General features: G+C 37.2%; 1 protein-coding gene across 1 annotated transcript in view; it reads right to left on the bottom strand.

Annotated features, from left to right (window-relative positions):
- LOC132527957 (uncharacterized) overlaps positions 1-23,838 on the bottom strand; it is a gene marked incomplete at its 5' end in the record, with an annotated part of 192,872 nt that overhangs the window by 167,563 nt on the left and 1,471 nt on the right. The window contains one exon of the mRNA XM_060163951.1: positions 9,665-9,751. Coding sequence (XP_060019934.1) covers positions 9,665-9,751 — 87 coding nt within the window. The remainder of the gene's footprint in view (positions 1-9,664; positions 9,752-23,838) is intronic.

Here is a 23,838-nt window from a genome sequence, read left to right as displayed (position 1 = left end):
GCTTTAAAACAAACAAACAAGAAATGCTTTCATCAATATCTTTGTTTCAGAAATGTTCAGTTGTTTTACTATAGGTAAGAAGATCTCTGGCCAAAATGAACAATAAACGATTGTGATTGGATTAGGTTTTCAGAGCAAAGATAACATTACTAAAATGTGTTTATTCATTCTAGATGGTAACCTGTCTCTCCTTAAATGCCAGTCAGCCTTGGCAAGAACGCCTCCATCTGCACCATTTCATTTCCTGAACATTCTGGGATGTTCAGAATGTATGTCAAGCAACCAAGGAGGACTTAAAAGGTAAATAAATAAAATGGAGGCAAAATAATGAGAAATTTGAGTGCCGTAAATTACATAGTAAATTTTTCTTGTATAGGCTTAACCAACTGTTAAAACTGAAAAGGATTCCATGAGCCTTTTAGTTTGTAAAATTGTATTTCTACTCTTTAGAACCACTTTTCACATTTATAATAATATGGCATTTTTCCCGCTTACATTAGAAAAGGCATTGAATGTTACAGACACTTACAAACTATAAAAATGACAATGTCATTGTCATTTCCTTTGAAGTAACATATGGAAAATCACTATTGCTTTTTTTTCACTATGAAGTAGTTTGTTCTCTTCTCTTCCACCTTATAATATTTGTTATATATTAACTTATATTTAATGTAGTATTTAAGCAATGATAGATGAGCTACTATGTTGGTTAAGGAAAAAAATAGAAGTTTACCTCGTGTAAATGACTCCAGTGATTTTTAAAAATCCATTTTCCCTCCAAAAAGTTTCCTATACTAACCACAGAGCAGAATATATGTTTCTGGCTTACAGAAAAAAATACACTGGCTAATGTGTTAAAGTATCATATGAAATGCATCTTTTATGTATAGAGATTTTATTATAGATTTTACATTTTTACATTGTCTCTCATATTCAAGAATCAGACTTCAGACTTGAGTGTCACTCACACATACAGTCATATTTCATTCATGCCCATTGCCAAATGCCAGGCAGTTTTAAAGAATTTAGAAAAGTAGCGTTAGCTGCCAATACACACTGGCAAGCTTTTCAGAATGCTTCCCTGGAAGACGCTTAATTCAGGCTAACATGCCTAATCCACCACTACTCTAAATGCTTTACTTTATTGTTACAATCAAGATGAAAACATAAAATAATTTTCCCTGACTACCATCGGATACTACACATGAGTCATTTTAAAAAGTTCTTAAAGCATGGTTTCTTAACTGAATAAGCTAAATTATGGAATGTTTATATTTAAAATTCAGAGGAAAACCTAGTTACATGTAACTGATTAGGGACAGGTACATCACATACAATACATATTAAGAAATGTCCAGGAAAACACTGCCTGCTGATGCTAAAAAGGAAAATTAAATTATTTTATTTCCAATTCAATGTTTATTTGAAAGACAATGTATTACTGTTTCCTTGGATTTCCTCTGTGATTAAATCTGTTATAACTATGCACTTAATTGATTAGTTTTATTCCTGACTGGATAATTTCTCAGAGCTGAGTCATTTCATAATGTCTTTTCCACAGTTTTCCAATATCAGTGGGATATAAAAAGTCAGCCCAAATATTTCTAAAGTAGCTTTATATACTTAAGCCACTAAATTGCCCTATGGTAACAATAAAAAATAATATTTTATCATTTGCATGACCCTGGAAATGTGATCTTCTAATTGACCCCAAGAGTATGTGTCCCCTGCAGTCCAACACTGCTCTTTGGTGCTATCCCTCATAATCTCATCATGCCCTGAGGTGCCCTGCTGTCTCAATTGCCTTGTACTAGAAACGTCAACAGTAGCATCCTTCTGACTCGGTTGCAGGACCAGCCTACCTCATGTGGACTGATTAGTGTGGAATAACAAGCAGTCCCATTAGTCACCAGATTTCACAGGCTCCCACCTTCATCATGAGACCTCAGCCAAATGCAAAGTTCTCCTCCAAGTACTTCCGGAGGTCCTCAGTGAGTAACTTACCTAAGCTCACCTAAGAGAGCTTAACCAGGGTGACTTACCTAGGATGACGCTCCCTCTTGTTTCAGGTGTGATTGTGGCATTACTGACATCAGTGTCACATCCCGCTAACTAAAGGTAGACTCCATGAGTGATTTTCTCATCAGTTTCACATCAGAATCATGGGAGGGAAGTGATGCTGGTCCAGCTGGGCTCTGTGACACACCCGCCAACACCTACACACACACACACACACACACACACACACACACACACACACACACAAAGCACACACAATGCTTTTGCAAAGTGAGAAGGCAAATTCTTCATCTCTCTGTGTCTTGTTCTGTTTGGAGAGGAAAAAAGTGGTCCCACAATAGGTGTGCTTGGGGCCCCAAGGTGTCACAGAGTTTACTAAGACAGTGCTCTCATTCTGCACAATTTTTTTCTTGTTTCTTTTTTTTGTGCCCTCCAAGATGCATATGGAGTGTCAGGATCTCTATGTCTGATGGGATTTCATGTAGTAATCCCTTTAACAGACCAGTCCACATGGTAACCTCTTAGTAAATTCCTTTAATATCTTTTTGTGATCTAGATTCTTTTGTATGCACCACCACAACAAGGCCCTATAATTTGGGGCAAGAAGCAACCAACCCAGTCCTCATATAAATTAATAGGTATAGATAAATAGTTTAAGAGAAGGGATTTACCCAGCAGCACTCACCACATCTGGGACCAGCCCCCATCTCCATTTAAAAGCTTTGACTTCTTCTAAGTGCCAGTTCACCATTACAATAGCAATAAAAAGTAAGAATAGGTAACAGTCTCAACAAGTATATAAAATGACTCATGAGAAAAGGAAAACATTTACTACCAGGCACTTGCGCACATCTCATTAATCTCCACCACAACCAGAAGAGGCTCAAATTTTTCAGCCCTATTTTACAGAGGTTCAAGTTCACATAAATATCCAAACCAAGGAGAAGCCACGAGCTCTAATACCAGATCTGAAGCTTTTCCCCACATAGGATGCTGACTTGGGTGTTCAGAGAACTTCCTGACACGGTGAGGCTGAGAACATGATGAGCATTGGCCTGAGAAGGGGCCACAGAATATTTTCTCTCTCTAGTGCCCCGCCGTTTAATGAGCACCTATTTTGTGCTGGATTCTTGACCCCTAGCTCATCTCATCCTGCTAACAATGCCCTGAAGCAGATCTCGCTTCCAACCATTTACAGATGCAGAAACCAAGCTCAAGGGGCACAGCAGGTGAGCTCTCCACTCCTCAGCTTACCCTTTACAGGATGAGGATATAAAATCCACAAGCTACATATCCTAAAGGAATCCATGTGCTGTTCTTTAAAGCATGATGGTAAATTGAAATACATACAATGGCACCACGTGGTACAAAAAAAAATTAAATAAACGGAAATGTGGAACTGTTAATGGAGCAGAACATACATCGGAAAATAATCGTTTAAAAAGGGTTATATGCAAAGACAGAGCCATGCATTTGTTTTCACCTCAGTGTCTTTTGAGAGCCCTGTCTTGATAAAGATACAAAACATTGTTAAAATAGCCATGAGGTGGTGTAATCTTGCTCATGGGATCCTCCACCCTTGGAGCAGCATTTGTTGCCTACTTCTGCAGTAACAAATTATCACAAGCTCTGTGACTTCAAACAACAGAAATTTATGGTTTCACAGTTCTGGTGTGAGAGGTCTGCTGTCCGGGTTGGTTCCTTTGTGAGGCTCTAGGGGACGATCCACTCTGTGCCTCTCTTCTATCTTCTGTGGCTGTGGCAGTCCTTGGTGTTCCTTTTCCTACAGATGCATCACTCCATCTCTGCCTCTGTCTTCACATGGCTTCCGCACTATGTGTGTCTGTGACTCAGATGCTCAAATCTCTCTCTCTCCTTTCTCTACTAAGGACACTGGTCATTGGATTTAGAGTCCAATCATCTAAAGTCAGGATGATTTCATCTAGAGATCTTTAGTTAAATTACATCTGCAATGACCCTACTTCCAAATAAGTTCATAGTCACAGCTACCAGGGATTAGGCAGTTTGGGAGGACACAATTCAACCCACTACAGGAGTAGTGCCTATGTTAGGGAAGACTGTACTTGTTAATTAGGGTCATTTACTTAAGAAAGCTCAAAATAGATTTAACCTTAATGTGTCCAAGATATTCAGATATAAGAGGCACAAATGAAAAAAATAAACTCTGTTATGGAATTTTCACACTCCACATTAGAGAATACCCCCCCAAAACAAAACAATTTCCCCACAATTCTGAAGTGGAAAATATTTCCACTTGTGACCTGATATTATAAAAGACATCACTGAGAACAGTCTTCCTCACTTGATAATATACTTTTTTCCTTTTTATCCTAAATCAGCTTACCTTTCACAAAAAACTACACACACACACACACACACACACACACACACAGACCTAGACTTGTGGGATTCTTGTATTTTTATTTAAGATGGATAAGGTGACTACATAGAAAAAATATTTTGCCCCTCTTTGGTAAACTAGAGCATTTGGTTCCACATAAACATAAACTATAGATGCAGGAAACAAAAAGGATCTCTCTGAAGCCAACACAATCCACAGGCTAAAGATTCCCTTGTTGGAACTAGTTACAACACTGCACAAACTAAGTCCCTTAATGGTGACTTCATAAACATGAGATTATTCACATATTTATATGGTGTTTATGCAAATGGGTCCAAGTCATTTCTTAATTTTATCCAAGTAAGTTTATGCTGGTTTCAGGTTTTACTATAGATACTTTATCATATGCTAGAAATTATCACTCTAACATGAAATTTTAAAAGGTGAAGTGAAACTAAGCGGTGCAAGGGCTAGGACTGATATTGGTAAGACAGTATAAGCTCTGCATGGTAAAATGTATATGAAAAACAAGGGGAAAGTCTCAAAGTCGTGGATCAAGCCAGGAAGGGGTGTGCTGCTAAGTAACATCAGGAGACGATGTGCAGGACCGACATTTCAGCTTGTTATTTTAAAAAGCAAGATTATTTTACATTTCTTGATATAGATTTTAGTGCTGACCTGTTCCAGTGAAGAACTTCCAGGCAGAATTATGTCTTTCTGGGCGTATCTTTCAGTCTCCTCGCTGTAAGCAGAGGTGGCTTCACCGTCCTCTTTGTAGAGTCCAAGAATCTTACCAGAACTCACCAGCTCTTCAGAACCCAAAGTCTCCTCCACGATGCTCTCATCTGTTTACCCCAAGAAGATCACATGAATTCCACCCGCTCTTTGTCACTTTAACATAACGTGTGTCACTAAACACACAGTAATTTAACCACCTTTTTTCTTACATGGGATCAAGTTTCATTTTTTCATCATCAACAATTTAGCGAACTATTCATGCTTAATGTGCTGGGAAATCAGTAAAGCCCAGGTTTTAAGATTAAAAACTAACTACCTGCCAACAAACTTGTCCATCCTGCCATATTCCCAAAGTGAGCAGCATACAGCTGTGCTTTAATGTCTTTTTCCCTCTTACCAAATACATCTTGAAGTGTAGATACTGTGCTTTTCCGTGCATTGGTATTACATGCTGTTTACTTCAACATCTTACCATGTACTTGCTGTTTTGCTGAAACCAGCTTGGGAGATGAATGGTTTTAGGAGAAGCCAGAGCTCTTGGGTTCATTTCCCGAGTTAGGATCCCCGAGAACAGTTCCTGACCTCTGTTCACACAGAGGGACTTTATTTGGCCTGCCTTGTTTATTTGCATAGAAATGACAGCACTTATATAAATGGTAGTGTACTTCACTTCTCTCTCTAGCATCTGAAATCAGTATCATCTACAAAATGTATCTACTCATCTAGCTAGATGCATGCTGTAAATATAAAGTAATCCTCTCTCTTCCAGTCTCTAAAAAAATACTGGCAGGTAAAATATGGAATTTTCCATGCCTTCAATGTTAGGATTTTAACAAGAAACTTGACATTTTTAACCAATGGAAGAGAGCCTCTTTTTTGGAGGGAAATGCAGGGTGCAGTATACAGAGAACTGCTGGTCTTCCTTCTTTGCTCACTGTACACTGTATTGCCTTGTATACGTCTTTAAACTTTCTAAGTCTCGGTTATATCCTCCTCTATGAAATACATGGTGAAGTTCCTGACTATTCTATAAATGCCATAAAACTCTTGTGAGCTCATAAATGATACTGGAAGACCTATTAGATGCTACCTGTAAATGCTACCTGTGCAAACTGGTGGTTTCAAGGGCTCCAAGCTGCAACGAGTTGTCATATGGAAGGGACATGTTAGGTACACAAGTGCCTTATTCAATGTCTAGCACACACAAAAAAGGTATTCAATGTATATTTGCAGACTCAGACATTATACTAAAAATATAGAGGCCTGACTGATTTAAAATAACCATTTGTGATGCTTAATTTTATGTATCAGCTTGGCTGGCAATGGTGTCCAGTTATTTGGTTAAAAACCATCTAGATGTTGCCATGAAGGTAATATTGTGATTATCATTTAAATCAGTAGACTTCAAGAAAAGCAGATTACTCTTCATAATGTGGGTGGGCCTCATCCAATCAGTTGAAAGCCTTAAGAGCAAAGACTGTTTCCCCAAACAGAAGGAATCTGGTCCCAAGACTGCAACAGAGAAAATCCAGTCTGAGTTCTTGGCCTACTGGCTTGCCCTGTGAACTTCAGTCTCAAGAGTACAACATTAACGCCTACCTGAGTTTCCATCCTGTTGCCCTGCAAAATTCAGCTCCTTCCTGAACTTCATATTACTCTTCCCTGAATCAGCCTGCCAGTCTGCCCTAAGGACTTCAGAGTTGCCAGCTCCCACAAAGATGAGAAGCAAATTTTAAAATAGATCTCTCCCTTTCTGTTGGTTTTATTGGATTCTGCTTCTCTGGAGAATCCTGCCTAATACATCATCTGAATTAGGATCCCTCAGAATGAGGGCTCAAGCTGGCTTGAGAAACAAATTTGCTTCGTTCATAAAGACAAAAAGAAATAAAAAATTGGCTACACAAACTAATAGCAAAGAACTAAAGGGGTGGTGAATCTAGGTGGAAATAAAATTTTTAGGGGGTACTATTCTGTAAATGGGGATCAAAAATTAGACCTAACCTTTAGGGCTGCTATGATGTTTAAATAAGTTAATATTTACCTTATTTAGAACAGTGCTTAGGACTGTGCCAGGTACCCAGTAGGCACTCAAGAAATGCTTAATTAATATTTTTATCATCAGCATCAATCGTCAGTATCTTCATCATTCTATGGATGTGCTTATCATCTCTGCTGATGTAATAATTAATAATTTAATCCCCATAATTACTCCATTGTGGCAGGTATTATATGTCCATTTGGCAGAAATAGCAAGGAAAGGTTAAGAAATTGGCCCAAGGTCACATAGCAAACGGTGAAGTCTAAGCATAAATTCAATAGAAATAATAACCATAACTATTAGAAGACAACTATAATCAGTGCCTTCTCCTCATAAGTACCACAAGGAGTTATTTGAATAAGTGAGAAAAAATGATTGAGAAAAACTAAACACATACTGAGAAAAAAACTTAATAGAATTATTCCTTGTGAATTTGAAATCACGTATATACAGAAACTTGCACTTAATGTTTTGGTAAAAACTCCAGTGTGGTTCTGGCATGAATTTATATGTATTAAACTAAGAATTTGAAATTTAGGTTTCAAAGGATTACCTTTAAGTTCCTAGATTAATACACATAAGAATTTCTTACCTAAGGAGCCTAACATTCACAAGTATGAATTCTCATGCTAAGACTGAAAACACTATACTATTTGTCTTTTTTCATCTCAAAGCATTTGTTTACAACCTAAGAAACAGTCTTTAAAAAGAATGGCATATAGCCTCATAAACTAGTGAATCCAAACATACCATATGACATGGTAGGATCCTGCAGTAGCAAGTCTGTTAAATCATTTTTGCTGTTTAGGATTATAAATTCTATGTAATTATAGGAAATTGGGCCATAATTAATTCCTCCCCCCAACGTTAGCTGTATTAAATATTTGCAGCCATCAAAACTTTACATAGGTCATCAATTAATGGTTATAGTTAGAAAAACCAGGCTAGCATTTGCATGAAACCATCTCAATTAATTTATGACTAATGTTAATATAAAAGACTGGAAATAATTGGTCTCTTACCTTGGGATCCTCCTTGCCCATTCTCATGAAAGAGCTCTGTTAATCGATCATAGAGAATTCTATTATCAACTTGTAGGGGTGCTAAAAGAACATATTTATGATAACTTTCTCATCAGTTAATTTATAGACATGCAATGTAATTACAAAGAAATTATTGATCATCATGGTTATTTAGTTATTTTATAGGTCATAGACTCAAATTCTGTTCAATATGCTGTCTTGCTCTAAAAAAAGCAAACAAAAAAACCCTTTTTTATATCAGTGATAATTGGAACAATGATTTTAAAATGCATGTTGCAGGGCACTTGTAATGTGATACTTCTCCAATAAAAAGGATCTCATATTCAATGGATTATGACATCTATTACACAGAATCATTTCAGAATAAGCCAATATAGTTTCTCAAATCATAGAATATATAAGCATCTGATCAAAATGAATGACTGTTTTGCACTAGCTACTCTCTATATATCATATTTTTTTACTACAGAAACAACAAATTTAGGTGTTCTTAGATTCTTTTATATATGCCACTGCAATATAATAGCGAATGTAAGAACTACTGTACTCTTTTACAAGGGTAAAGCAACAAGGTCATGTCACTACCAAAAAAATAATATAATCATAAGAACATGGTTCTAGAAGAGGGTTTAAAGGGTCATTATGTGGATGTCCTACCATTGGATAGAGCCAAATATAAATTATGCCAAGTTGGATGACCACTCCAGTCATACAATTAGAACACAGATACAAACACACATACCTCAAACATGTTCTCATCCCATACATACATACATACATCAGACATGTTCCTCCCATGGAGAGGCTGATACAATGTCTGGAGCCCCATGGTGAAATATGATCTTCTGGGTTGCAAATGACTCTAAGTAATATTTGTCACTGTCACTATCTCAATAACCTCTGTAAACCCTAGAGTGCTTTGTAAACTACCAAATATGCATGGTGGTAGGCCCACAAGGAGCAATTTTAAATTGTTATCTTACAACCACACCTAGAATCGACATTAGAGAAGAGGAAACCATCATATCACTGCACCTCTGTGGTTCAGAACTTAGATGGTGGTTCCATGTCTTCAATGAAAGAATTCAATAGTCTCTGGGTATGGAAATCTCACATGTTGGATGAATTTTATTGAAGAATGCTCATTTTAAACTTGAAGAGCTGAGATGGCATTTGTAAAGTGATAATGCTCCTCATATGCATAACACGGGCCTCAGAATGGCAGCAAACTGCTTAGAGCAGCATCAAATGAAAGCCAAGCCCTGCTTCTCTATCTGACCAGCTTCCTGTCCTTGATCAAAAATTATCTTCGCTGCCTGTCATGTTGTTAGTGGTTAAAACTTACCATTTAAATTGTAAGCTGCAAAATCTAAATGGAACTGCATGTGTGATCTTTGTCACCTCATTTTCATGAATGGAAAAGAATATTCTGACCCAAAAATTACATACTTAATTCTAGCTCACCCTCTCCGCTGACCTCCATCCCATACTGCCTTGGGTATATTTCCTCATCCGTCAGTGGGTCAAAGTAATTTCTGCTGTATTCATTTCCTGTGGAAAGTACATGAAGTAAGGGTCAGTGATTATTAGAAGCACATGAACCAAAATGTTAATTCTGAAATCGACACCAGCACAGAAGGGCCATTTTAGCTACTTTATAAGCTTAATTTTTTACAAGTCTTCCAGGCTTCCCTTTTTTTGTAATTATCATCTTGCAAAAGGTCAGAAAAGGTAATTCAAGAAACAAGTTCATGCTATCTGTCTGTTGCTAAAAAAAATTAATGGGGAAATTTTCAAATGTAGACTTTAGAAGAATAATTTGAAATTTTAATCAAATTGTTTCTAGGATATACTCAAGAAATGGACACCATTGGATTATAATGATGTTTAGAGTTCACTGATGACTCTATTTACCCACTTGTATATAATTCACAAAGTATATCATGTCATTGTGTCCAGAATTCCAGTCAACTTAATAACATCGTAATTATGAGAAACTACAGCAAAATTTCCACAATTGCTAGCTGAGTAAAAAGAAAGGAGAAAGAGAGAGGGAGGAGGGAGGGATGAAGGAATAAAAGAAAGAAGAAAGGGAGGGAAGGAGGAAGGGAAGGAGGGAGGGAGGGAAGGAAGGAAGGAAAGTATAAGGGGCCTGTTCACAGGTCTCTTTTGTTATGTCAACTTAAGTAACATGAAGGAAAGGTACAAATGATTTAGCCAGAAATTTTATCCAAGACATCAACAATCTCAACGACACAAACCCAAAATTCTCACTTCACATTTCCCACTTACTTTTGTCCTTATGTCGATAACAAAACTGTAGCATCAAATATGACTTTGTAATAGAGAAAAAAGATCTGTTATCAATTTTCCAAATCTAGTTTCATACTTCCTGCAGACTGAAATGTATAGCAGTCTGTTGCTAGTAATTTGCATTCGGTAAAATGTCACCTACTCTGACGATACCTCAAGTTGCCTCAAACATTGCAAAAGAAATAAAGCTTCGTCAACTGAAAACAACAATAATTTTGAAAGTATTGCCCACAGGGAAGGCTTAATATTGTACATACCAAGTATACTGTGATATCCCATAATATATTTGTTTTAAGATCAAAAATAATCCCAACAGCAGCTCCAAGACTAAATGGAATTTTGATACGAACCTAGGCTTAAAATTTATATTTCTGGACCGGCACATTTTTGCTGTCAGTCTCTGTTCTATCAATGTAGTAAGAACTGAAAATCTGCTTTCCCTTGAGATCTCAATAAAGAAAAAATAAATGTTTCATTTTTGTTACTTTATCTGTCAACAACTACTAGGCCGATATGAATCTTGGCAGTGTGTAATCAAAGTCTTATGTACTGCAATAACACAGTAATTCTACCCTATTCACAGTAATTGTTGTTTTTTTCCCCTTTAACACAAAGCACTGTGATACTCTAAGTATACCCTTTCATATGCTGGCAAAATAATTCACCTTTACTAAAGCAAAAATAGTGGTGTATTCCTTATTACATTGCCATGGCAGCATCAGTCAACTATTGGTGCCCATATCCTGGAAACTCCTCCAATCCAACACAAAACTCCAATCCTCTGTCTACTGAAATGACTTATTAATAAACAATGGCAAGTGAATCAAGTCCTTGGAGAATAAACAAAGTTAAGTCATTTTTAACCACAGGTCTGGAGAAGCTGATCTGGCTTGTAGGTTCTCAGACCATTTTCATCCCTGTTGTCAGCTGAGAAATGAGGGTCTTGCCCAGCTGAGTGAGAGGAGGCCTGCACACTGGGAGCCTTCCAGACGCTACCTCCCCTCAGGGCTTGAGGCTTCCCCACTCAGCTGGAAGATGGGCCCCTTCAAGGTCTCCATACGGTTTCAAAATCTATGCAAAGTGTGCCTTCTACATTCAGTGTGGGTTGAGACACACATGTAAGTTATAAACGCCACTCCTGGAGTGATTTATTTTCTACTTTGCATTCTGGGATATGGCAAATAGCATTTTACAAGTAAAGAATTATAAGGGATCTTGAGCAAAGAGGCAATCCACTGATTCTCTTTAAAAATCCTCAAATTCTATAACATTACGTATTTAGAGGATTCATATATTTTTACAACGTATTTGTATTTTATACTACATTTTACAATTCCTTGTGTATCGTTTTACATATGCATTATTATACTTGCTGTCGTCTGTCTCTTACTCTAAAATACAAGCTCCATGAGGGTAAAAACATAATCTCTGTGCCTAGAATTGTGCCTGGCACACAGAGGTACTCATACTATTATCTGAATTCATTCGTTAGATAAACCTTTTTTGGCAACTTTTTGTAATACCCAAATCCTTCCATTGTCTAGATGTTGTTTCTTGATTAAAATGAGCCAAAACTTATCACCTTTTTATCACACTTTATTCCTCTTGTCCTTTCTGTTCCCCATCCCCTCTGTCTTTTCCTTCAAGACCCCCTTCCCTTTGTTGTTTCATTGAGTCCTTCTAGGAACCAAACACTATGTCTGGATTTTAAAAACAAACAGAAAACAGTGGCTCTGCCTTCAGAGCACAGTGCACTGACAGGACAGGGAAGCTAATATTCAATCCAGTGTGATTTAATATCGTGTAAGGGACAGAGGTCTGTTTGAGTGTGTGGTAGGAGCATCTAGCTATACTGGGGATTTCCTGGAGAAATATATCAACTGAAGTAAGTTTAAAATGTGATTAGGAATTAGCCATATCAGAAATAAAGGGGCAAGGAATTTTTAATGGAAGGAGAGGCACAGGCAAAGGAAAAAAGACACAAAAGCATAAAGACATGGGAAGCATGTTTTGTTAGTGGATGCTCCCCAATTATTCTCTGCCTCCCAAAGTTACAATATAATAAAGTAAGTAATGGAATCCAAACTTCCTCAGTGGTCCCAGAGTTGAGTTTTTAACTGATGTTTTTGCTCAAATTATTATTAAGTCGCACAGGGTCACTTTATGTGGATATGATGTTTCAGATCCATTCAATTATTTAAGGTGTATTTACTGAGTGCTGCTTATGTGAATATATCAGCAAAACAAACATTCAAAAATCCCTCCCCTCACAGAGCTTACATTCTGTGAGTGGAAGAATAAAAGCAAACAAATATGTATATTTTACAGTTTATGAGATGGTACTACATGACGTGGGGGAAAAAAGGAGCCAGATAAAGATGATTTGGCATCCCAGGGAGGGGTGGGGCTGCATCTCTTGCATATACCTTTGTTTCAAACTAGGAATGACATGCAGGATTAAATCACGATGTTCTCAGCACTACTGAGATAGTGAAGTGGTAATGTAATATTTATAATTTATTATTTATAACATTACTATTTTGCCAATTTCTTGCTATAACATAAATCAGCTTATGAATCAAATAAGAACCTACTATTATTAAATATTAAAATAATTCTTCCTTTCTATTGTTGTATCTTGCCTTGATGGGCCAATAACCTGAATATAGTAGGCAGAGTTTAAGATGGGAAAGCACGTGGAACCTATGAGCAGTTTGGAAACTACAGACTTCATCTTAACAATAGTTCCTTTGCTTGTGTTTCGTTGGATAGGTCAAGATTTAATAAAGTGAGATGGTTTTAGGAGAGGGTATATATTACCAGAAGGTAGGTTACTAATAGGATAAATTCCTAAAAGTGCCCTCATCATTCAGAATATGCTTTTGGATATATCAAAAATCATCTCACAGGAAAATTAACAGACCCACTGAGAAATTCAAAGTAGGGCATTTAGCAACATACATACAACAGGTTTTAATATGGCCGACATTTAACTGCCTGTTACATTCAGATGAATAATCTGACAATTGCATATATACATATATCTATGGTTCTACATTGAAGCAATTGGGCATGATACATAAATTAATAAATCAGTAAATTGGTCTTTATACTCTCAATACTCTACTTTTGTTTCTAACTTCCTAGAATTAGCTGTTCAATGTTTAGAATCAGCCTCAGTTAGTGCATCTCTTGGGCTATTTTTACTGATTGGGGGAGGAAGGCGCATGTACTTGCCTCTGCCCTTCCACAGATATCAGGTTTTCCTACCCTTTAACTCAGAGCAGCATGGAATGTAATCAGGGCTTTTACTTAAATTACACCGTACGTGAACTTTGGTCAGGAAATCCTCCAGTGTGCACCCATGCAGTTCCTTGGGGGCTATAATAGTGAGAATGAAATTGCCCACCAGAGGAAGGTTAGTGTGAATCATGGGAAGCATCTTTACTCAACGAGGCAACCACTTCCTTTCAAATCAGCCCCATTAGCTCCAGAGAGAGAAGCTCTGAATGCCTCTATCCATTTTTGGATTGGTTTATTGGTTCCATTCTTGTCCTCTTCCTGTGACTCCACCTGCTTCAACTCAGCTTTTTATCACCAATCATCATGTTTTTTATAATATTCTGTAAGTTAAATAAACACAAGGCCTGCATGTAAACTAAATAACTAAATAAGTTACATTCTACGATAACAGCCATGCACGAAAATTTTACAAACTAGGATATTCTCCTGAACATTATTCCTTTTAAAAGCATGAAGCCTAGAGATCTATAATTAAATTTGATTCCCATGAACTTTATAAATAAATTTGGGAAAACTTTCTGCTTTCCCCACTTTGAAAATCTAATACCAAGGTCTCAGGTTTAAATGTTCAGGCACTTTATATATGTGTATGAAACAGAAATGTGGAAATCGGCAAGTTACTGGGAACTATGTCAAACTCAAACATGCTCTATCTTACTAAATCCACTCAAATACTATTTTTATAAGATTGATTTACAAACATTTTTTAAATTAATGGCAACAAAAGATACAAGGCTACTTTTTAATATGACAATTACCTTAAACCAAAATTTATTATACTAAGTATCAAAACAAAACTACAACAAAACCCAAACAAACCAAAAAAAAAAAAAAACCTAATGATGGAAACTCAAACTATGACTTAGATGTCCACTATCAATATTATTACCCAATATTCTCTTAGAAATCTTAGTCAAAGCAATTAGAACATAAATAAGGGGGAACATGAGCTAAAAGTATTGAAAATAATTATATTTTGTGTAAATATTATTTGAAGGCAATGTTTCCATACCATGAATGCATGAGAGATTTGATTGAAAAGCCTTTAGAACAAAGACAATAATTTGCAAAGTATTTGAATAATACCCCGAAAACAACCAGATAATCTTTAAGAATCCTTAATTTTTGTAAATACCTACAATAGCCACTTAGGAGATATAGTGATTAAATAGAAAACCAACACCCATCATAAAGCTCCAGATAACTCTCAAAATTAATTTATTTCTGTTAGATTTTCATAGGAATCCCTAGGTAGTCATCAAGAGTATTCATCTTACCCAGAAACTCAAACTGAAAGGCATGAGGTTTTAACCACAGAGTTAAAAACAGCAAATGGATACCAGTTCCGTTTTCTTCTTTATAGAAAGGCTAACCTGTGAAAATGGCTCCACTGCTCACACTATATTCAAAAACTGGTGCTCTGTTGGACAAATTAGCTTTCTCCACTGCTTATTCTTACTTCTTTTCCAAATCTTGTGGGTATTTGAGATATCAGTGATTTGAAAACCTAAATAGGGTAATAGTCGAAGTTTGCTAACAAGTACTAATTAATTGAGCCATATTCTTTCTTCCCCTAAGGCCCTCCCTCATGGTAAATTACCAGGCATTTTAACTTTCAAACCACTGGAGTGCTGTCGAGTGCATAATTGCTGCAGGGCTCATCTGACGCACCCCAAGGCATTAATGCATCATGTGTTCCTCCGGACCTCAAATCCTTGGAGTTAAAGTGGGTCCCTAAGCACCTAACTTCTAAACAGGAAGATCTTTCCATTACTTAAGTAATAATGATAATTCAAAGGTTAAGTATAAATATATTGTTTTTTATGCATATTTAAAAGTCCTACAAAAGCAATACCAAAGTAGGTGTGTTTTTTTTCTTTCTAGTTGAAGCCAGGCACCATTGTCCTACTTGTCCACAGATTTATGTATACAGTTTAGAATACTGCCTTTCAATTAGGAAGGACCTGATATTAGACATCAGTCACCCCCTAATATTTCTGATTGTGCCCTCATTCATTTAATAACTATGTCTTCCCCCCTGCATCTATGATTACTTATATTCATGTATTGTACTTAAGGGTTCATTCAGGTAGTAATATTTTCAGCACACTGTAGCACACTTCAGTATGAAAGCAATCAATATATTGGATTATTAGATTTAGTTTAAACAATATTGATTAATAATACTTTCTCTTTAAAAATCTGGTAACTTATAGACAACTAAACTCTATCTCATAAAGCAAAGGGTTCGGGTCTTCCAATGGGTCTTTTTTTATAAGGTTTTTGGTCAATCAATCTGATGAAGGCTAAGGAAAATCTTATTTTCTATTAAATCTCTTTAATAGAAAACAAAAAATATTTGAAAGAAACTCTAAATGGAATTTTTTGGAGATTAAGGACTAACGAACGTACGCTAAAAACATGTATAAGGTCATGAAAAGTTTATGTAAGATCATAAGAAACTTTTCTAGTAAAATTGTTCTTAAAATGGAAATGCAACTATTGAACTCCAGTCAACATGGTGGCCTTGTAAACTTTGAAATTATGCAGAATTTCATTGATATAGTGCAACTTATTCTGGAAGCAAAAAAAAAAATCTTTTAGAAAATTTCACCCACCTAGAGGGGTGGGATAGGCAGGGTGGGAGGGAGACGCAAGAGGGAGGGGATATGGGGATATAAGTATATGTGTATATGTATTAAGTATTAAGTATATAAGTATAGCTGATCCACTTTGTTATACAGCAGAAACTAACGCAACAATGTAAAGCAATTACACTCCAATAAAGATGTGAAAAGAAATGAAAATTTCACCAAATATTTAGGAGGCATAGGTAAACAATTTAGTAACCTGTCCAACTGCTGAGAGACTGATTGCACCACTAATGTATCAGAAAACAAGTCTTTCTCTCAGTTCTTTTACTGTGTAGCTGTTTATATTAGGAGACTCACTGGACTTCTGTAATATCAGCTATATGATCTCTACTTGTAGCATTTCTATGATTCTAAGGTTCTTCACCACGCTCTTTACCACTATACAGATTCCTGTGCTCACAGTTTTGTTTTGAAGGTACATAAATTTCACTGGCACATAAACAAATCCAGTGGTTTCAACGTATGAATCTATCATCAATGAACTGGAATCATAAGGTAGTATCTCTGAATATTAAAATAATTCTTATAAAAATTCTTTCCCCAACCAACGACTTATGACAGATTTTATAAAATATCATTTTACAAAGAGTCATACATTGGGGCTTTCACAAAAATTTGAAGAGAAGATAGAAAAATGACTGCGCTCGGGACTTCCCTGGTGGTCCAGTGGGTAAGACTCCGTGCTCCCAATGCAGGGGGCCCGGGTTCAATCCCTGGTTGGGGAACTGGAGCCCGCATGCATGCCGCAACTAAGAAGCCCACATGCTGCAACGAAGATCCCACGTGCCACAACTAACACCCAGGGCAGGCAAAATAAAGAAATAAATAAATATTTAAAAAAAAAAAAAAAAGAAAGAGAAAAAAAAATGACTGCGCTCAACAGCTGGTAAACTGTTACCCATGGTTTCAATTTTAGCATTAACAGAAACAGGAAAAGACAACATCAATAGACATTCTGCTGATTTCCTGGGCAAATCTGTGTGATTACCTGGAGGTGGGCAGTTCCTTCTGAGAAGAAAACTAATTAAACTTTTCTTATGCTGTTGAAATTCCCAAAACTCAAATATTTGATTAAAATGCTCCTTTCCCAATGGGACAAATATTATTCTAGAACTCTGGTACTCCATTTGGGGAAAAAAAAAAAGGAGGGGGTGGGGTAGGACAGTAAACTTAAATTGATTTGTATAAACTGACCAAATATTTCACCCATCTTGTATCTACATAAATATTTCTGTAGGAAGGACGCTTTCCTGAGTGTATATTTTTAGGCTTCCAAGTCAATGAAAGAGGTTCAAATCACTTAGGAGCCAAACGGTATCTTAAAACACAAATCCAGGTCAGTTCATAAACCTAAAGCAAACGATTTTCCTATATATATATTTTTTTAATAATATTTGAAATGTCCCAAATCAAAAAATATTTTTAAATGTACTATATATTTCATATAACACCCTTTTTCCATCTTAAGGGGCAAATGAGAACAATATAAACAGTTTTATACAATATCACTACTGAAATAATCTAGGCTATGTGCACTGGGGGGAAAAACAATCCTCTGACAATTTGAATTATGCACTTAACATGTACCCTTACATGTCATTTTTATTATAAACTTTTGTGCATGTGTATTTCTAATGGCCACACCAATCTGAAGACAGATTTAGGGTCACGATTACAACCCTAATTTAGGATTTCTCTAGCTCAGGCACAACTATTATGATCTCCTACCCTTAATTCAAACCACCCCTCATTTCTTTGGAGAGAATCTAAGTCCTTTGATCACAGACGCTGAAACTCATTCCTCTCAGCTTCTTTTGGAACATCTGCCATTTTCTTTCTCTAAGGCTGAGGCTTCCGCTTTGCTGCCTGCTGTCAAGGTTTCTACGCTGTGGTCTTCAGACCACATCCATCATGAAATCAGGGGCGGCACCTCCACCCCACAGAGCAGCAGGGAAAGCACTTCCTGTCAATCCCACAGCTGCTGCTGGGCCACCTCGGGTGACCACTGTCACTTCCAATACTGATTCCTGCTGGCACCCATCACAGGTTATCCCAAGTTCTATCCAACATCTTCTCAGGTTCTGATCAAACCTTGAACTCACGCCTCTGTCCATCCCACGTTCCATTGGCCATGCCAACTGGAGGGATACACGTCATCTCTACCTACATGGCTTCCCTCCATGTCACACAGGTTAGCAGGTAGAGCTCCTCGGTCCCCAGCAACTGACAGAGATCCCAGTTTTTATTCCAAACCCCTCTCCCCAAGACCCAGGAATAAATGCCTGAGGATTAAACCATGGGACAATATGATTGGCAAACACTAGACTGTACTCAAAACTAGTTTTCTTCTCTGGCCCTGAGTCTTCGAATGAGATCAAGATCATGTGTCTGTCTCTTTCCTTAGAATTAGTCCTTTGCCAGGAACATTCTTAGTCTTTTTTCAAAATGGAAATGCAACAAATGAACCAGTCAGACTGCAGGTAAAGAGAGCTTAGCAAAGTTTAAATTGAATATGGAATTTCACTGCATCAGTGTAACTTATTCTGATGGCCAGGAAGTATTTTTGTAAATGTCACCCAATATTTAAAGGGAACTAGATTTAAAAAAAAAAAAAAAAATTTCTGTGCAGCTGCTAAAATACTGACCACATCACTGAAGCATCAGAAAACCTGAATTTTTATAGGTTTTTTTCACTAAAAAGTTATGTTCATTTTAGGCCACTTTAAACCACAAATCCTCAGACATGCTCAGTCCTAGGCTGAACACAGTTTAATCAACTAAACTGAGATCACAGTTATGTTCATATGGTACACACACACACACACACACACACACACACACACATTTTTTCCTGATTTACCCATACTTCTAGAGTCATTCAATCTGAGAAATGTTATTTATGAAATTGATGTAAAAATCTTGAATGAGAAAACATTGCTTTTTTGAGAGTGCCTGTTTAATCTGGATTAATCAACTAAAATCTCAAGAGTTGCCCTCAGTGTGACTTTGCTGGTGTAACATGCTTCATGACACAGAGAACGACCATGTCTGTTGTGTTCACTTTTGCATCTCCTGTGTCTAACACAGTGCTTGGGAAATAGATGTTTAAGCAATATGTTTTCAGTAAATGAGGAAGAGGAAATGGAGACATACATAAAGTATTTTGGGATTATATATATATATATATATATATATATATATATATATATATATATATATATAACTCCTAAGCAAAATATTGTATAAATTTTATATCCAACTAATCACACATATACCACTTCCATTTTTTAATTGTACTGATGTTATGAACAATAGGATATGATCAGGAAATAGTCCAAGACTGAGGAACTGTACGGAACATTTATCAGATGTGTGTCTGGTTGATTTGTTTTGCTGTCGTGCATCCATTTCCCCTCCCTAATAGCATCACAATTTCCTAGTTCCCAGTGTGTATAGTCTTGATGGTTCAGTAACTCCAGATTCCTGTCTCCAATGACAGAAGCCAGGAAGAGCTGACAGAGCCTACTTCCCCTACCTGTGACAAAGCCAAGGAGCTGGCAAGTGGCCTAAGCGTGGTCAATCAAATGCTCTCCCCTAGGATTTTGGGTGAGGGAAGCAAGGATGGAAAGAACACTTGAAATAACCTCTGAAAATTAGAGATTAAAAGGAAACAACTTCCCAAGTGCAGTTAAATCACTCACCATCATTTGAACTGTTTTACTATGCACTTCCATAATTATTTATTTCTTCTTATCTAAAGCCTTTCCATGGCTCCTTCTCACATCTGTCCCATGTTTCATTTTACTGTCATTTAGAATTCAGTCATTCACTACTTTTAGTGCCACTATGTTATATATTCAGATTATGAAATACACCCTTTCGACCTACCCAGCCCTCAAGCCCTTGTTATGTTTAGAACCTAAGTCAATTCCTCTGTCTTTTGAAATTCTAATTAGTTGTCGGTTCTCTGTTGCTCTCCCTTTTCAAGTGCTATAATTCTGAATTTCCCTTCCTCATCAGGCTAATCATCATCAGGCCAGGCCATGGCTGGCAGTGAGCGAAGTGGATGAGCTGGGATCAGAGAAGCAGTCTGAGTTCCGGGCAAGATGGAGCAGAGGACGTGTGGCCAAAAATCATCACAGGTAAGTTATTCCTCCTGAAATTTACAAAACAGGGGATTGAATGCTTTTGCTAAGCGTCTACCTACAAATTAAAGGCAATAGGAATGGAAAGAAGGTCTTGAGCAGAGCCTAGGCGACTTTCTTTAGAAGGGAAGAGCAGAGGCAGAGCGTGTGGAAGAGACCTGGCAGGGAAGCAGGAAGGACTGAGACTTTCATTGTGTTTTTTCTCATTCACACCTTGTAAAAATGACTGATACCAACGTACAGTGTCAGCTCTGTAGCACACTGTCATTTCTCTGGGGAACCTTTAGACAAATAAGCTTCTAAGAATGCTTTAACGCTGAGGTGTTCGGGAGGGATTTGAGGGTACCCTCCAAGTGATCTTAAAATCAGACCACTCAGTAGTTCCTTATTTTGCTTGTTCCTAAAGATCAGTGTGTATTCATTTCAATCACATTTTTCCTCTACTAAGGGGCTCAATCCATCACAAATTTGAAGTCTTTTTATTCCAAAGTTTGTTGTTAGAAAATCCCTCTCCTAGACATTTCCTTCATAATTTAAATCGCTATCTATCCAACAATTTTACATTTCTGTGAAATAATTTGGGTAAGTAAAGTAGCATTGGTATTCTGCCATTACTTACCATTACTTTTTTTTTTAAAGCATCTAAAAGGTAGGAGTGTATTGGATACTTACTTATAGGATGAAAAAGGTGGAAATGTGTTTGATATTTACTTATAGGATGAGAATTTGTGCTCATTGTAATAATATTGTGGGGAAAAATGTAGTTACTCTATGTTACTTAAGTCATCACATTGGCAGATGATATAAATGTTCTTTTTTATTGTATTAGCAAGAAACATTGTGTTCTACAATACCTAACAGTTTCTAAATTCAGGGATTTCAAATATTATTCCTTGTTCACAGACCATAAAACTGCACATCTCATTTGCAGTTGAATTTTTTTTTGAGGCTCTCCCAAAGGCAGGTGAGCAGGGTGGGTTTAGGTAGAGATTCATCAAATAATTTTTTTAATGTTGATTATGTTCCAGAATGGAGGTGGTATAACCCCTACCTATGTCCATGTCTGGCTGGTTTTGTCAGGATAATAAATCATTCCTGGCTTTTCCATCTAAAGCCCCTTCCACTCTGATCTACTTTTGAGTTATAAAATGTTCTCGCTCCCCATTTACTAATTTCTGGTTCATAGGAGAATTTATTCAATCCATCTTCAGGAATACTTTTTATATCCAGACTTTAATTTATATCACAGAAATAATGTTAAAAATGAGTAGTACAATTGAGACAGTGTTGGAACTATTATATTGTAGGTCAATATTAGTTATGCAGCATTTTGGAGGCTGGGAAGTTACGGTCCTCTAAGAGCTCCTCAAATTCTCCCATGCAAACTTGAGTGGCTGGACTTCCAGGTCTCATTGTCTGGAATGCACCGCTCACTACCATAGCCACCAGCCACATATGCCTATGGTACACTGGAAATGAGGCAAACTCACATTAAGACTTGCTGCCAGTATAAATACACACAGATTTCAAAGACTTCATACCAAAAAAAGTTAAATATTGCTTTAAATTTTTACTTTGATTATAAGTTGAAATAATATTTGTAGATATTGATTGATATAAAATGTATTATTAAAGTTCATTCACTTGTTTCTTTTTAATTTTATTAATGTGTGCTCCTGGAAATTGTTTAATTGTGTCCACAGCTCACATTATATTTCTACTGGATAGCACTCGCCTATAATTACTTTCACCCTAACACTTACCCCAGATGTCACCCTTTCCACAGCCCTCATCTTACCCTCTCTCGCCAACACCTCTCTTCCACCAACTATAATTATTCTCCATGACTCACTTTATTGAGCTTCTAACAGCTGAGCCATCAAGTGGTACTCCACCTCTGAATATCCATTTACAAACTTAAAATTCAAGGTTTTCACACGGGCTCTTGGGCCCACAGAGAGTAAGAATTCCTCTTGATGAAATCTGAACACCTCTGCTGAATAGAAATTTATAAAGAAGGCCTGCTCCAGCCTCCACTTGGACAAGGGGGACACATCCTTCTCCTCGGGACCCCACTGCATGAAACATCCTAGTTCCATAAGAAAAACTTGGTTCCACCAAGGGAACCAAAGATCTAAAAAATGCCCTTTGGCTGATGACATCAGAAGTTTATCTTCAGAGTATGTAGTTGAAGAAGATGCCAGATGAAGTTTCCCTTCATGTTCCTTACTGTTCACCATCCTTGCCAGCATTTTCTTTGCCAGACTAGGAGGTTGCTCATCTTGACTGTCTGACTCAACTCTAGACTCTCCCTTCTGAATATGTCAGCAACCTCTCCAGTCCTTATCCTGATATGCCCTCCCCCTAACCAGTAACATCTCCCATAAAAAAAGAGAGCAGGTCTACAGGAGGGGGTGAGGCATGTAAGCTATAGAGTCAAGCATGGCTTGGTTTAAATCCCTTATTCTACCATGTATTCTCTTTCTTACTTTAGTCAAGTTACAACCTTGATTTTTTTCATCTATCAAATGAGGAGAATCATAAAATATACCTGGTGTAGATTCTGCTAGTGGGCCCCAACACACATTCGCTCCTTCTAGAACCTCCTCCCTCCAATTTCAGCTTGAAACATGACTCTGAAGTAAGAACATTTCCCAGCCTCTCTTGCAGCTGGACGTGGCCAAGTGACTCATTTCCAGCAAGTGGGATAGAAACAGGCGTGATACATGTAGCTACCTGTTTGTGGCCTTCTTCTTCCCTCCCAGTGCTTGGAGCATGGAGCTGGTATCTAGTCATCTTGGACCACAAGGATGAGAACAGAAGCTCAGGGGTTCATAGAAAGGTACTGGGGCACGTCTCAGTCTCTGTTATTGTGGCCTTTATTGCATTAGCTGAATCTATACCCTAATATGTCACTCTAAGGAAGTATGAAATTAGAAGAGATGATGCACATAGAATACTTAGTATAGTGGCTAATAGATAATATGCACTCAAGAATGGCAACTGTTACGATTATTGACAGCCCTATATCCTGCCATTTTGCACAGACTTACAGGAAAACACACACACACACACACACGCATGCACGCACACACAAGCAAGGAGAATAAGACAAGCTAAATCCACCGATTTGAACATGCATGATACGATATGGAAGGCAGAAATCTAGAGGCTGGTAGAATTTCCCCTGAGCTTTAGGAATCAAAATTTATAAAATAAATGC

The sequence above is a fragment of the Lagenorhynchus albirostris genome, chromosome 10 (assembly GCF_949774975.1).
Source record: "Lagenorhynchus albirostris chromosome 10, mLagAlb1.1, whole genome shotgun sequence".
In the NCBI taxonomy this organism is placed as follows: domain Eukaryota; kingdom Metazoa; phylum Chordata; class Mammalia; order Artiodactyla; family Delphinidae; genus Lagenorhynchus; species Lagenorhynchus albirostris.
The sequence above is the reverse complement of the archived record's forward strand: the minus strand, read 5'-3'. Positions and strand labels throughout refer to the sequence as shown.